The sequence below is a fragment of the Phoenix dactylifera genome, chromosome 8 (assembly GCF_009389715.1).
Source record: "Phoenix dactylifera cultivar Barhee BC4 chromosome 8, palm_55x_up_171113_PBpolish2nd_filt_p, whole genome shotgun sequence".
Taxonomy (NCBI): domain Eukaryota; kingdom Viridiplantae; phylum Streptophyta; class Magnoliopsida; order Arecales; family Arecaceae; genus Phoenix; species Phoenix dactylifera.
Window position 1 is genome coordinate 31680922 of NC_052399.1, and position 17157 is coordinate 31698078.

At 40.7% G+C, this 17157-nt stretch overlaps 1 protein-coding gene across 1 annotated transcript; it reads left to right on the plus strand.

Annotated features, from left to right (window-relative positions):
- The first annotated feature begins 371 nt into the window (after positions 1 to 371).
- On the plus strand, positions 372 to 13855 carry LOC120103948 (helicase sen1-like). Its single transcript, XM_039129558.1, is given in 10 exon segments — positions 372 to 489; positions 3196 to 4757; positions 5545 to 5733; positions 8416 to 8511; positions 8692 to 8860; positions 9392 to 9524; positions 9612 to 9797; positions 9800 to 11377; positions 11515 to 12831; positions 12951 to 13855. Coding segments are annotated over 8 exon segments (3909 nt in total). The 5' UTR covers positions 372 to 489; positions 3196 to 3361; the 3' UTR covers positions 11677 to 12831; positions 12951 to 13855.
- Positions 13856 to 17157: the final 3302 nt, after the last annotated feature.

The window sequence follows — 17157 nt, forward strand, 5'->3', positions numbered from 1 at the left end:
CGATGAACATCAAAACCCAAGGGCTTGGAGTTAACTTTGGCAACAAACCAGCAGTAATACGAGGGGTCAAAATATAATTTTCTATTTAGATAATATTTTAATTCTTATCCTGAACTCTTTTGATAAATAAACTCCTACTTAACACTATGCACTCCGTGATCCCTGGAATCCCCATCTATTATTATGAGACGGTCAAAGGAGGGTGCATTAAGATGAATAGGGAGGGTACGTGTAACCTGCCACATCAGCAATGGAGAAGCAAACCGTGGGGTGTGATCTCGGCCGTTCATCAATATCACGTGCACTGTCACGTGCCCTGGCGTTAGTTTTGGTCGCCGAGTAGCCTATAAGTACCAGCTGATCCCCCCCTCTCTCTCTGCCCCATTGCGACCTCTGAGACAGAGCGAACGAGAGATCTCTGCGTCACTCGAAGACGGCCGCCTCGATCCCACTCTTTTCCCTATCTCCCTCTCTCTTCGTTCCGTTTCGGTGAGATCTCCTCTCCTTGATCTTTTTTTTTTTTTCCTTCCTTGCTTGTAAACCCTAGATTCCGTTCTTTCTTAACCTTCGTGAAACCCTAAGTCTCTCCAATTATTTTCTTGATGCCTGGGTTCTGTCTTTCTGATAAAACCTAGAATCGACGTCAAAATTGGATTTTCTTGGTTGATTTAGGGAGAGGGAGCCTCGTACGTGTTGTCTGATCTCTTCGGAGTCGATGATGTCGTCATCGATGGGCAGGATGGAACGGGCGTTATCGGATAGGAATAAATTTGTCAGCTTAAAGTAAGAGCGTGAAGAGATGCGTAAATAATGTTTTTTTGATGGGATCGGGTGTGGTGGTAGGTGTGGTTGATTTCTTGAATTGGGATTGTTTGGTGTAAGGGCGTCCAGTTATGGATGTACTGCGGAGTTGGAATGGTAGATTAAGGTGCTGATTTATTCCATCGAACAGATCATGCGCATATTTTGTGGTGGAAGGTGGTGTGACTGAGAGGTACTGATGGACTTTTGCTATTATTTTGATAATCAAATGGGTATTATTGGATAAAAGTAAATCTGCAATTTTTTCTAGAGAACTTTTCTTGGTGATGAGTAAGAGCAAGAATTAAATAAAAGAAGATTTGGATTGTGCGTGGAAGGCAAGGGTGATTTCTTGGATTAGGGTTATTTGGTGTTTCAGAGACCATTTTTTATTGACTTAGAGAACTGAATGATACATTAACACCGAGATTATTTATATCAAACAGATCTTGTGCATTATTTGAGGGTGAGCCCGTGGCGCAACTGAAAGATAGCTCCATTGTGATCTGGAGGTCATAGGTTTAAAACATGAAAACAGTTTCTGGTTGAATAGGTTACATACATCTGATCCTCCACCAGACCCCGCGATAGTGGGAGTGCACTACGCCGTCCCTTTTTTTTAGATCTTATACTAAAATGTGGCAAGTCTGAGAGGTACTGAGCTAGTGATGAGTGATGTTTATAGTTGTGTCTGGTGCTGTTAAAAGCAGTTTATGTTTATAGAAAATGTCGATTAGAAAATTACATACATCTAGATTTGTTTTTAACATCTAAGGTATAAACATTCAAAGATCATAAATACAACCACTGTTGCATTTCTTTCTATTTTAAGTATTTGTTGAGGTACTTGAATGCTCATGTGTAAGCAGTATTAAAAGGACCACTTGTCTCACTTAGTGGTTATTTCCCCTGATAATTACAGGATCATGCTCAAGATTCCACGCTTTCTAGTATGCTATATATTGTTATTACGGGCTGTTGATTTATCTTTGTAAGTGTGTTAGCATAAGCACACTATGATTTAAGACCATAATGTTGACAAAGTTATGGGCTTCTCAACAAGTGATGCCTTGTTTTGGATGGATAACTAGAGTTCTTGTAATAGCAATGTCATGCAAGTATTCCATATCACTGTTAGCTAAATGTCAAAAAGAGTAAATGGCATTAGTAATTCACCCATCATCCTTTGTGTCCTGCCAAGAATAGTGAATTCCTAAAGGAAAACTAGACTGACCAAATTTATAGATATATTCTGCAATATTTTGTGGTTGTGATGATAATTTATGGACTAAGTATGTAATATAACACCAGTGTATATGATGTCAAAATAATGCTGAATGATAACTACAGTTATATGCCATTTTTTAAGCATTCTCTTAGTTTAAATCTTTTTACAAGTACAATTGTACTGATAGCGGCATTTTCTTTTTAAATTAGGGTTTCGAGAGGTATCTAGTGGTACCTAATGTTGTGTGTTTTTGTGTCTACACTCACAATATATGAGGTACCATATATATCACACATGCTTAGACTAGATAACTTTCATCTTGCGTGCTTTCCTTTTTACTCATCCTATAAATGCATCTCTACTTACGATTTGTAAGACATCACTGTTATCTATCAATGCGACTTATCTAAGATGTGTGTGTGTATGTATATCTTCTTCCATGAACCAGGAAGGGTATTTGATTCAGTTCTTTGAGAATAGAACTGTCAAATAAATGAGACATCTCTTTTTCAGTGGTGAGATCCTCTGTTCATCAAATGAACCTGCTTGATTATAAATTATTGATCTATGAAGCAACTGACTCAAAGACCCTACCATCAAAGGTATTCTTTGCTTATTTCTGGGTACTGCTATAATGCTGCAAGAACTTAGCAGTCTACTAAGTTTCTATTCCTAATTCATGTCTTGGTGGGCTTAGGTTTGTATAGTTAAAATTTGCCAGTGGCTATACATATGACCTAGCTAAAATAAAGAATCTTGATAGAAATGGGTAGAATCCAAACAATCTTGGTTGGCTGAAGTTTGAGAGTGGCTTGTTGTGTCCTTTCTCTGGCTTATGAAATGGGAGATGTGAAAATTAAGCCTATTGAATTACAATACATTCAGGTTGTGATAGTCTTTGTCATTTTTCTTTTTCTTTGAGGAACTTATTTTCAAATGTATGTCCAGTTAAAATAAGATGTCAGAACTTTTTTTATTATTACTACCTCATCCTTTAGATGTGCATGTAATATGTTCTTACAGTGTCCATGGTTATGTGTCCGTACCTTTCTGCCCACCTTTGGTTCAAATACATAGCCTCAAATTTTGTTATGATGTTGCCTCTTGTTAATTAAATTTCTTGTATACTTCTAACACTTTGTAATTTTTATCGTTCTGAACTGAAGTTGCAGAAATCAATCACCTGGGAAGTCCAGTAGGAGTTTTTTTCCAGGTTATGATCATCGATCTATAGCATGGACATGACATAGGTCTTTCCATCTGAAGGAAATTGAGGAAGATTATTGTGGATATTAAAATTGAATTGCCAATTTATATGCATTTACACATGAAATGGGGTGTCGTGGAAGGCCATTATTTGACCTTAATGAACTCCCAACTGGAGAGGAAGATGAGAAAGATAGTGTTGTCCTTCTCCAGCCCCAAAAGTCCATTCCTATTTCAAATCTTCGCACCTCAGGCTTGTTTCCACCATCAGAAGGTTGTCAGCGGATAGTGAATAACCATGCATTCACACATGCTTCTTTGGGTTCAGGCTTTCAGCCTTTTGTAAGGAATAAAGACCCACAGAACTCAAAGGAGGGCTACAAACATAATCCTGATGCCGATTGTTCGAATGCGAACCAAGCCTCCACATCAATGTCTACAAGTCATAGCGAGGATAATAAAGTTTCAGCATTAGTGTCATCCAGTAATCAGGATCCTCAAGCGGCTGAAAGGGAAGAAGGGGAATGGTCTGATATAGAGGGCAATGTTTATGCAGTTGAAAGCAATGCTAGCAATAAGCATGACGATGTTAATTCTGAAATTTCACAGATGCAAAGAGCAACTGAAGAAAGTAAGCCTGTACCTATGAAGGCTGATGAGAATAGTTGCAGTGATTCTAGTCTCCTCGGACCTAACAGTAATGAAGTTGGAGATGCTTCTAAAGATGCAAAGGTTCAAGGCCCATCAGGATCAGAGAATAACAGAACTTCACACTGTAATTCTAAAGGAGATGTACTGGCAGATGGCTTGGTAGAATCTTCTTCAATTCCCAAGCCCAAAGAGGTCAAAGGAGTTGAGGCCAGTTATGCATTGAGATTTGCAAATAATCCTGCAAAGAGACCAAAGCTTGATGAGCATAAGGAGGCAATGTTAGGTAAGAAAAGAGCCAGACAGACTGTTTTTATTAATGTGGAGGATGCTAAGCAAGCTGGTCCTATGAAATCTTCAACACCTAGGAGGCAGACTTCTTTTCCTACACCTATTATTACTCGTACTGTGAAAGACACGACTCGTGCTAGCCCTGGTGGTGTTGAAAGGGCTGCAGAAAGACAGAGTCAGCCCATGAGCAGGGATCAGAAACAAGCTGACATGGCAAGCAGTGAAGGAAGTAATCCTGTGGAGTCAAGTGACCAAAAGGCTGATTCTAATGGTGATGCTAATCCAGGATCAATATCTTGCTCTAAGAAGATGAACAACAATGAGTTTTCTTCAGAAGCTTGCCTACCACCGATTCCAAGACAGGTTTCCTGGAAGCAGCCTGTAGACTCCAGGCAGTATAAGAACCCACCCATTTCATGCCGAAAACCTTCTGTCACAGGTCAGAGCACCTCAGATCAAAAATTGGGAAGCAAAAAACATCTTCCCTCTAAGAAGCAGACTTCAAACAACCTCCAGTACCAAGATACATCAGTGGAACGGCTTCTCAGGGAGGTGACGAATGAGAAGTTCTGGCATCATCCAGGTTTGGGACATTTCTTTTCTAATTGCAAGTTGTGATGTAGGTATATTTATTTATATGTTAGTTTGCTAGCACCTGAATTCTTTTGGTGAACAATTTGAAATCCTGAATACATGCATCATGATAGGAGTAACATGTTCATGTGATGAGAGAGACAGTGCTGAGGAGCAGGTCAGGATTTTGAAGGTTTCCTTTAATGAATTTATTGAATGAATTAGTTTAATATGTAGAGTAGCAGCCACTCTTGTTTTGTAGCTAATAACAACAGGATAAACAATGCCGACAGGTAGTTAAGTATATGGAGTGGTTTTGAATCCACCAATTTGCACAGATGTTTTTTGTGAGCAATACAAGGGATACTGCTTTTAAGGCCAGTTACAGTTGAAGAATCCTTATGGGTAGAAAGAGATTTGGTTTCTTTTTGGGAGTTGATTGGATCTCAAACTGATATTTTGCTTAGATATTTTTTTGGCAGTACACTGTCTTAGGCTAGTAATATATTTAATTATAAAACCAACCATTAAAATAGAGTTAATGTGCCTTTGTCTATTGGTCCATAACTGATTACTCACAAGATGTGGACACTTTGTCAAGACAATGTGAGGACTCCTTGTTAAATCCTGGTCATACTACCGGTTAGCCATAACTTTTACCTTAACTGAGGTTCTCCTGTGTGTTTTAGTTGGTAATCTTTGTGATGTCTCATCTTATACTTGTTCCTAGTTTATATTATGTTGTCATTTGCATTGTATTGATTTTGAAGATAACTCAAGCATCTGACAATTATCAGAGGAGACAGAGCTTCAGCGTGTGCCTGGACGCTTTGAGTCTGTTGAGGAGTATGTGAGAGTTTTTGAACCCTTGCTCTTCGAGGAATGCCGAGCACAGCTCTACAGCACCTATGAGGAGCTTACAGAGATTGTAGCTAGGGATGCACATATAATGGTTCGTGTAAAAACCGTGGAAAGGCGAGAAAGAGGTAAAATGACCTTGAGTTTGTTATTTTGGGGTTTATTATCGTTTTTAGAAGTAATATGGAATAGCAACAATCAGAAAGTGGATTGCAGTATGAATTTGTTGATGTTAATCTAAACAACAAAGCAGTCACTATCAGCAATATACTTTTCACTGGATAAAAATGGTATTTGGCTTTCTTTTTATATATTTTGGTTGTTCCTAGAGTGAGTTGATTATTGTATGCATATCTGTAGTTGAGGCTTGTACGACTTTTATGGTATTTATGCTCAGGAAAGCACTTTCATTCATTAGCTAGTTTTTTTTTGTTAATTTTTTTTATAATCTGTAACGGCTTTTGTTGTGTTATGGACAAGTGTGGAGGCTTAAAATATTATGCATTTGATGCTGTTAAATGTGTAATTATCATGTTCTTTGGTAGTTCAAAATTTTTACTCATCACCTTTCATGTGATCTGTTCTTGATTAAATGAGCTTAGGTAACAATTTTTTGGAACTTGTTACCCATGTTTTATCCATGACTACATGAAGCTTCTGAGTATTGATAACTTAGATTTAGTAATTAATGAAAAAAAAATATATATATTTTTTGGGGGAGGGGGGAGGGAATATTTTAGAGGTACTTTAGTCTTTGTGAGCAAGCGTTATCCGATGTATCAAGGGGAATTCTTTTATATAAACATGAAACTATGGAAGACTATTTAATAGGAATGAAACCATAAACATTGTACTTTACTTTTGGAGGGGGATCATGTCTTTTACAATTTTAAACAGGAAGGAAGGGTAAAGTTAGAAAAAACAGGTTATGATGGTATTAAGATTATTGGAATGTTGTTGATTAATATTTTCTTTTGACTTACGTCAGATGCCAATGCCAATGAGTTTGGAATCCATCTGTACATTCTTTTACTTGCATAGGGTTAAGTCTGTGACTTATTTAATAGGAGGAGAATTTGCTTTGGCTATATATTGTATGAATTTTTGAATGTTCCTTTTGGACATGCATAGGACATACTTTCTAGATAGGTACTTTGAAGTGTAGAATGGATTTAAACATGAGGACATGAATTGGTTCTGGTTGTTGATTCTTTGCTTTTGCCACCAATTGCTGCAAAAACAGAGGTGGTCTGGTAGTTCTTTCAGAAAGGCTAGTGTTTGCAGTAGTGTCTGTGGACGCCTATAGGCATCAGTGCTTGATTTTGTTGTAAAATCAACTGCTTTTTCAAATTTTGGGCTCCTAAGGATCAATGATCCCTTTTCTTGCATTTTTTTGGGCATAATTTCAGGTTCCGTGTTGCACCATTGACTTGTTTTCATGTTTTTTAGGAGCTTTTAACTTTATTTTTTTTTACCCACTTACCTATACCAGCATTTTAAATTATGCGTGACAGTTGTAACAGGGAAGTTTTACAAATTAAAAATATTGATTATATGAGGTGGGGATATCCTGGTTATTGGTTAGGTAATATTGGGTTGATGTTTCTTTCTCAGAACAAAATTTGTCCTGATTCCTGAATATACAATGGCTTTGGCAATGTTGGCTTTGAACTCTTGTCCAGCATTTTAGAGCTGGATACATTCAGCTGTGCCAGTAACTTGTGTGCTTGGGTGCCCACCCCATCATAATTTTTAATACGAACTCAGTTATTGAAATTAATATAATTCTTCATTGAGGACTTGTGTCCTGCTGAGATTTAATATGATTGCAAAGGGCATTATATCATTTTATACTGAATGTCTGCGGACCTTCCGCAAATCAAAATGTAATGAGATCTCTTCAAACTTCTACTTGAGTGATTTGGCAAAGGCTTAGATTGGACCTTGGAGGTCCTTTGGGAATCTAAGATTCAATCATAATATGGAGGAATGAAGTCTGGTGGACTGGCGGAATGAGTCTGTTGATTTGTATTTGCAATATTTGAGTCCTGTAGGGATAAATGTAGTTCATTTTTAAGATTTTTTAGAGTCTTTATAACCTTTTTTTATGATGATTTCCTCTTTTTAATAATTCAACCTTCATTGGAAAAGGCGCTATCCCCGTTGCATATAATGGTGCTCAAAGTAACCAGCAGCTGATTGTTACATGAAGGGGTTTTTCTTTTACTGATGCATTATATGCTGATTTTTTTGGATTCTGAATATTCCTTTATGGTAATATTGCTGGTGTTCTCGGAACTGGACGTATGGCAGAACCATTTGAAGGGTACATAAGGGAATTGGATTAAGCACTGAGTTTCTGCAGAATACTGCAACACTTGTGTGAAAGATAATATGCCTGTTTTGTGCAGGTCAAGCTAGCCAATGATATCTTTGAAAGTATATGTTCTACAAAGGAACAATACTTGCTGCTACAGTGGCTGGCTGAATAATTTTCATTCCTTCCCAGAGATTGTTGACTGGTAAACTAGTTTTATGTCTGAAAATTCATTAGTTTTGATTCTCAGTTCTTGCTGCTACTTGGAAGCAAATGATTTATCGAACTGGTATCTTAGTAATGCGCTATTACTTTTACATTGTCTGGCTTGCATTGTTATTTATTTCCAACGTCCAGTCTTATTGTTGTTGATAACAATAAGGCCCTTTTCCAATTATAGACATTCTGTCGGTGCCCAAGCTTGAAAAACTGACTCTTAAGGGTGATTGTCTGTATCCTGTAACCTAATGCCATCTCACTTTTCCAAATTCAGGATGGTATGATATCATAGTTCTTCCAGTGCATGATTGCAAATGGACTTTCAAGGAAGGTGATGTTGCAGTTTTATCAACGCCTCGGCCTGGTACAGGTTTGCAGTTGAGCCTATATGTACTTGTCTCGTTTGGTGGTTCAATCAATTTTGCATGCACCTTCGATGTTATTTCCATTTGTTAAACCAAATGATGCACAAAGTATACGTGCTATTTCTTTTGGTTAGATTGAACTTTCCATGTGGTTTAATGTCTTGTGATTATGTTTGTGCAAGCAGCTAGATCTAACAAGAGAATTATCAATGCTGGTGCAAATGATGTTGATGTTGAATCAGAGGTTACTGGACGGGTTGTTGGTACTGTTAGGCGACATCAACCTATTGACACACGTGATCCTCCTGGGGCAATTCTTCATTTTTACATGGGGGATTCATATGATTCTAGTAGGTAATATGTTTTTTTAGCTTTCATAATGCGTGTATGCTTAGAGACCAGCATATACACTCGATACAAACTGCAGCCTGAACTGTTATATTGTATCCCACTGGGCCGATGCTTGATTAGCAAGCAAGATTTTGAGTGTTGTCATTATTTGGCTAAACTATGATGAACCATTTTGGGATTTTGATTAACGTGTACAAATGTACTGGGTTAGATTTAAATTTGGCATGGGAGGATCAATGTGTTAAATAAATTTGATTTACCAAATATCTTGGAGCTTTTGAAATCATTGAGTGTTTGTGTATATTTTTTCTAAACATATGAACATGTTTTTTTTTTTCCCCCGAACAAGCAAAGCTGGCTTGGCTTGCCTGGGTCAAGTGTATTATGATTTTTCTCCTACCAAAATAACCTATATTCTTTAAATGCCATTGGTCCTATTAGATGCCCCTGCTATCATGTGTATCTGTTCTTTCCTTGTTTTTCTTCTTCAGGAGTCTAATATTATATTGTATTTACACCATTTTTAACTTTCAGCAAATTGGATGATGATCATATTCTAAGGAAGCTTCAACCCAAGGGCATTTGGTACTTAACTGTTCTTGGGTCCCTTGCGACTACTCAGCGTGAATACATTGCTCTTCATGCATTTCGCCGTCTTAACTTGCAGGTGAGCTATAATGTTCTACTTAATGGAAAGGTACCTTTTTACCTGTAATTCTTGGATGAGTAGTGCTGATGACATTTCTGTGTATAGATGCAAACTGCAATTCTGAAGCCTAGCCCTGAGCACTTCCCCAAGTGCGAAGAGCAGCCTCCTGCCATGCCTGATTGTTTCACCCAGAATTTCGTTGATCATCTTCATAGGACTTTTAATAGTCCTCAGTTGGCTGCTATACAATGGGCTGCGATGCATACAGCTGCAGGCACGAGCAGTGGAGCAGCAAAAGGCAAGATCCATGGCCTTTCACACTTGTTCAAGGCCCTCCTGGTACTGGGAAGACACATACAGTGTGGGGCATGTTAAATGTCATTCATCTCGTCCAATATCAGCATTACTACACTGCTCTGCTCAAGAAACTTGCTCCGGAGAGCTACAAGCAAACTAGCGAGAGTAATTCTGAGTGTGTTGGTACAGGATCGATTGATGAAGTTTTGCAAAGTATGGACCAGAACCTCTTTCGTACTCTGCCAAAACTTTGCCCCAAGCCTAGAATGCTTGTATGTGCTCCATCAAATGCTGCCACAGATGAGCTGCTAGCTCGTGTCCTTGATCGTGGCTTCATCGATGGGGAGATGAAGGTCTACCGTCCTGATGTTGCTCGTGTTGGAGTGGATTCACAAACCCGTGCAGCTCAGGCTGTTTCTGTTGAGCGAAGAACAGAACAGCTTTTGCTGAAGGGCCGTGATGAGATCATTGGCTGGATGCATCAGCTGAAAATTCGTGAACAGCAGTTCTCACAACAGATTGCTCATCTTCAGAGAGAACTCAACGTTGCAGCTGCAGCAGGTCGATCCCAGGGATCAGTTGGTGTTGATCCTGATGTCCTTGCTGCCCGGGATCATAGCCGTGATGTACTGCTTCAGAACCTTGCTGCAGCTGTGGAGGGCAGAGATAAAGTTTTGGTTGAGATGTCACGCCTCCTTATTTTAGAAAGTAGGTTTCGTGCTGGAAGCAGCTTTAACATGGAAGATGCACGGGCCAGCCTTGAAGCAAGTTTTGCTAATGAAGCTGAAATTGTTTTCACTACGGTGTCAAGCAGTGGCCGCAAACTATTTTCTCGTCTCACTCATGGCTTTGATATGGTGGTTATTGATGAGGCAGCCCAGGCCAGTGAGGTAGCAGTCCTGCCTCCCCTTGCACTGGGTGCTGCAAGATGTGTGCTGGTTGGTGATCCCCAGCAACTCCCTGCAACAGTCATTAGTAAAGCAGCTGGAACCTTGTTATATAGTAGAAGCCTTTTTGAGAGATTTCAACAAGCAGGTTGCCCTACCATGTTATTGTCTGTGCAGTACAGAATGCACCCTCAGATCCGTGATTTTCCATCTAGATACTTCTACCAAGGTCGTCTGACAGACAGTGAGAGTGTGACCAATCTTCCTGATGAAATTTATTACAAGGACACTTTGTTGCAGCCTTACATTTTTTATGACATCATGCATGGACGTGAGTCCCACAGAGGGGGATCAGTCTCATACCAGAATATTCATGAAGCACAGTTTTCTCTGCGGTTATATGAGTATCTTCAGAAATTTCTGAAAGCCAATGGTGGGAAAAAAGTCACTGTTGGAATAATCACCCCATATAAGCTGCAGCTGAAGTGTCTCCAACGAGAATTCGAGGAAGTTCTGAATTCAGAGGAAGGGAAAGATATCTACATCAACACTGTTGATGCATTCCAGGGCCAGGAACGTGATGTAATTATCATGTCTTGTGTCCGTGCCTCGAACCATGGTGTGGGATTTGTTGCTGACATCCGCCGCATGAATGTTGCTCTTACTCGAGCTAGGAGGGCATTATGGGTATGCTTCTCTCTGTGTGTGTGTGTGTGTGTGTGTTTGTGTGTGTGCGCCTGTGTGCATGTGTGTGTGTGGTTTGAGAGTGCCAATGTGAAAGGAAGGACATAAAATTGATGTAGTGACAATTTATTTTCTTCCAGGTTGTGGGCAATGCCAATGCTCTCGTGCAGTCTGATGACTGGGCTGCATTGATTGCTGATGCCAAGGTGAGGAAATGTTTCACGGGCATGGATAGCATCCCTAGAGAAACTCTTGGTTTCGAAGGGGTCCGCCAGCACTCCAGGAAAAGTTTCCTCGAATAACATGAGGAGCTTGAGATCTGGTGGGAGGCAGAGACATCTGGAGATGTTCCCAGAACCCAAGTCTGGGACACCATCTGAAGATGAAGAGAAGACAAACACATATATTCCACGGAATGGTAGCTATAGGAATCTTAAGTTGAATGAGGGTTCTTTGGATGATTTGGGGCAATCAGGTGACAGATCTCGAGATGCTTTGCAGTATGGCATTGCTAAGAGGCAAAATTCTTCTGGGTCATCTAGGAGAGATTGACGTCTACATGCTTTCATTTCTATCTGGGGCTTTATACAAATTCATTACAATCAGCAGGCTCTAACATGTTAGAGTAGCTCTATTCATGCAGAAGTCATGATTCCTCGGGCATTTGTGCAACGAAAGGCCTTTCCAAATGCTGATGTGCCTGATAGATTGGGTGGCTGATCTTGCAACACCTGCAACTATAGTGATGGTCAGGACAGCCAGGATTGCTCGAGATGAACCATCATCAAGGATGTGCAGGTAGGCCAGCCAAGATTACTTGAGGAGAGCAATCATGAAGGATGAATCTCAGGTCTCCAAGATGGTTTGATCGAGGAGCTGCTGAGTGTTTTGGAAAGCTGACTGGGGCGAGACATGTGAAGCTGTGATATTAGAAATGTTCCACCAAAAATACTGTGTTCCATCTTTCTGGAGATTTCCATTCACGGCCGTGTTTGGAAAGCAAGATTTGGAAGGAGTTCCCATTTGGATAAAATACCAAGCTCATTGTCGAGTGGCATGTAGTGTTCCAGGAACTCTGAAAGCTCAAAGACTACCCAAAGGCCAGGCAACTGTTCAAGTAAATTTAATAGAGCTTGGGTGGGGTACAATGAGTGTGGTTCCATTATCTTTAGACATTTGGCGCCACTTGCTGGTTCGTGTCACCTGCAGCAAAGTCTAAACTTCATACTTGAAGTAGTATATGTGCATATGGTTGAAACAGAGGCCACACCCTACAAAAATTATTGGAAAGGATTTAAAATGGATGCATCTGATTTTGATGGATCCTTGGACTCGGAATCTTCTAGAGTGCGTTTGCTGGCTGTCAGTAGGTTGATGTGATCAAAAGCAAGCCTCGAAGATGATCGACATTTGAGGATGCCGGATTATATATATGTTGCATGGAAATAGCCTATCAGGTCATCATCCTTCTTTTGTAACATAGAGTAACATCCATAGTTAAAAAAAAAAAAAATGATTCTTTATTTTCTCTTATACCTTGGTTTACTGATAAAGATGAGTTTTCGACTCATTCCAGGTTTGGTGGTGCAGATTTGTTTATTGTCCAAAACCCTGTTTCGAGTGGTATTTTCCTGAAACCTTACCCTTTTCCCTTGCAGTGGTGCAAATTATTGAGATAACATATGTTTTGGAAAAAGGAGATTTAATTTGCGAAACCCACCTTGGTCACATTCTTTCTTTATGAGTGGTTTTCGGCTTGCTAGATATAGTGGAATTGTGGAATTGTTCCTGGTTGATGGCCCTTCCTGCATTATGGGAGTTGCGGGCTCGCTGCAGATCTAGTCAGGAATTGTTCCTGGTTGATGGCCCTCATGCATTATGGGAGTCGCGGGCTCGCTGCGGATCTAGGACATGAGTCGTGTGAAAGAGGCAACTTGATGACCTTGGGTGCAATGACTTGAAACACCTGTTCGAGCTGGCTGGAAGCAAAGGAATCTTGGTCAACAGGCCCTCCTAATTTTTGACCATCAGCACATTATTTTAATTTTGCATTCCTTGGCCCTTGTTATAAAGTGGTTTAACTTCCAAGCTGTCTGCAGCCATAATCTTTCAATGAGCATGCTGCTGCTGGATCATTCACTGGTTGCTTTGAAAGCTGTGTAGATGGATGAATGATAAGAGTTTCGGAGCACTTTGACATCTGTGCAGTTGGTGATCTGATGGTAGGTTCATGCGAATGGCTGGGGAATCCTGCTCAGGGGAAAGATAACCCCATTCCCTAATTAGTTCTGCAATCTCTAACAATTGTTAAGAGGCCAAAAGAGTTTCTGAAGTAATTAGTTTGTGGGTGTACCTTCAAAATATATTTGTAACGAAGAACGAAATGGCTCGCCAAGGGCCCGTTAGGTGTTGTTGCTGTTTTTATGTTTTTATTTATCTCCAATTTAGTAAATTGCTGTGTTGAAAAAAGTATTTCACCGACTTTCGCTGCCCCTCCGCTTTTATACTCTGTTTTTTTGAAAACGATATATCTGTGTTTCGAAAAGATCTAGCGATTTTACAATTAAATTTAAAACTCAACAGGGTTCTATCATAGATGTTATTCAGTCTCGTTCATTTTGTTTTTTGAAGATGTAAACAAAAGATAACAGCAACACCAAACTGGCCTTAAGACAAACGGGCCCGTTCAATTTCTCAAAGGTGCTTTTATGGTTTCCCAGGACTTGGGTGGGGGGTTCTATATACACCCCCCCTATTGCTAAGGACACCCCCAAAAACCAAAAAAAAAATACCCCAAACTAACCTTTAGTGTAATTACATATTGGCTCTTGAAATTTTCTCAGTACACTCCCCCTTCCTCCTCCTCCGTTTCGTTTTGAAAAGAAAAAAAAAAAACACCCCTCAAACCCTCCTTAAACTCCTCGATCCATTTTACATCGTTTAGGCGATCTTTGAAGGAGATTTAAGCCCCATTCGAAGCATGGACAAGCAACTAGTGATTTGGGACGAAGAAAATCGGCCGCAAAGGTACGTGTTCCACCTTGTTCGAAATTTTTTTTTTTTCACGGTTCGTGCTCCGTTCGGCACTTGGATCGCCGAACAAAGGCTTCTGTTCGGCTGAACAGTGCCGAACAGAAGCCTTTCTTGTTCGGCAACCCTCAACCGAACAGAAGGCCTTCTGTTCGGTCTGCACAGTGCCCGAACAGAAGCCTTCTGTTCGGGCTGCACAGTGCCGAACCAGAAGGCTTCTGTCCGGCACTGTGCAGCCGAACAGAAGGATTCTGTCCGGCTCTGTGCAAGCCGAACAGAAGCCTTCTGTTCGGCACTGTGCAGCCGAACAGAAGGCTTCTGGTGCCAAATCGCGTGCCGTGCTGAATTTTGTGCCCGAACAGATCCTCTGATTCATTAATTCTTGGTGATAAATTATTTATATTGTAGGGCTATGCTACAACCGAATCGAGTATAATTGGATCAGAATTTGTACTGGATTACACAAGCGAATTTACAACTTACGAGGTATTATAATGTATTGTGCAATTTTGTATTAGTTTAGCGAGCTATTTTTACAACTGTGTACTTACATAAATTGTTTATGTATAGATCTTCAAGAGTAGAGAGAACTTGTGTAATTGGTGTCGTGAAGCTGGGAGGCGAAATGGTTTTGGTTGTTGTAATCAAATCATCCGATGCAGGTACCATTTCTAAGAAACCCAGAATTACGTTAGGTTGTGAGAGGGGTGGGACGTACCGAACCAAAAAAGAAAAGCGAATAAAGACTGCCTGTGGGACAAAGAAGTGTGGATGCCCTTTTGCATTAAGAGGAAAGAAATTGGATACTGCGGATGATTGGATATTACTGGTCGTATGTGGAGATGTGCCGATACGGGACATGTCGGGACGTGCCATGCCGAGATGTGCCGATACTGGTCGTATTTTCAGATGAAAGCTGCTATATGCGTCCTGAAACTGATCAGGACGGACTCATCCTCTGGACCTCCTGGACATGGTCAACGGACTCATCGTCTTCGCCCCTAGCGGGCATATCATCATGCTCTGACTCAGGAGAGGGCGATGGCATATGAGCAGGCCCGGGAGAAGCAATCCTAGCAACGACGTCTCCTAGCTGACGCCGTAGGTCTAACTCTGGAGGGACCGGGATCCATGTCTGAAAATATAGAAATTCAATGTTAGGCTATATCAAAGAAATAATTCAATTGCATACATAAATGATAAATGATAAAACAAGCCAAAAAGAACAAGTTACTTCTTGGACATCTACATGATTGGGTTTTGTGATAAATAATTCAATGTTACTTCAATTGCATACATAAATGATAATTCAAAAGTATACGACTCGTAAACTCAAGACATAACTCAATAATAGACTTTACCTAAAACTATGCCGCAGTTCTTAGTTTTTGTTTTTAGTTTTTGTTCGTTAACTAATGTTGTGGTTTTATTATTTGATAGCGCATTTGATATGAGATAATCATTCCAAGATCAAAAATGACATCGATGAAGGTAACAAGATCATCATATTTGGATGCACCATGTTAATGCTATATGATAATGATTCTAAATTATCCCTACTTCTCAAATTACTATCTAATCTAGTAATGAAAAACTTGTCCCTTGATGTTGGGTATCCAATTCACCTAAGGACGTGATCTAGGCTAAAATTTGGGAATAAAATAATCCTTAGTCTAAGCAACAGAAAAAAAAAAAAAAAATTGGATTCGGGCCCATGGGGACCAAGATACATTGGGTCGGCCCCATGGGGCCCGAACCAATGTATCTTGGTCGCCCATGGGGCCGACCCAATTGCAGCGGGTCGGCCCCCATGGGGCCGAACCGAAGGCACTGGTTCTAAAGAACAGTGCCGAACGATTTGGGGAGGCGGGGGGGGGGGGGGGGGGGGGGTGGAGCTACCTCGAGGTGGTCGTGGAGGCGCCGGCGAGGTGCTCGTTGCTCGGGAGATGGCCCGGGGAGGTGGTTCCGGGAGAAGCCGGCGAGGTGGTCGGAGATCGGGAGAATGCCGGCGACGAGAGGGAGAAGGGGGAACGGGGGGGTTTTGGGCCGTTGGCGAGGTGCTTTGGGCGGAACAGTTCAAAAGGGAGACGGAGGGGGGTTTGGCCGCGGCGAGGTGCTTGAGGCGAGGTTTTTTTGGGCGGAAGGGAGAAGCCGGCGGGTGTTTTGGGGGGAAGAGCGGGTGGGGGGGGTTTGGGGGGTGTAGAAGCAATTTAGGTGAGGGGTGGGGAGGGTGGGGGGTAATTTAGGAATTTTTAATTTTTAGGGGTGTTCCTTAGCAAATCGGGGGGTGTAGAGAGTATTTAATTTTTCTTTAATTTTTGGGGGGTGTCCTGAGCAATAGGGGGGGTGTATATAGAACCACCCAACTTGGGTCTATCTAACGACAAAATCTTTTTGGGAAAGGTGTCCTCGGTCATGTCAAGTTAACCTGTATTTAGAAATATAGCAAAGAGGAGTTCAACCGTAAACCTCCACCAAGGAGGGGGAGGGGCTGTGACCATTGTGGTGCTGCTTAGTTTATGCCAACTAAAAGTAGAATTCTTATTGGACAAACGCATTGAAAAATAAAGAATTCTTATTTGATTTTTGAGAAAATTCATTTTCATGCAAATTAGAAAGCTGAAAACTTTTTGGGGTCAAGTCAGGCGTACACGCTAGTCAGCACACCTCAGATTTGAGAAATCTATTTCATCAAAAGTTTGGTGCGGAACTCACACCACAAAAACTTACTCGCGGGACACAGAAACATGTGT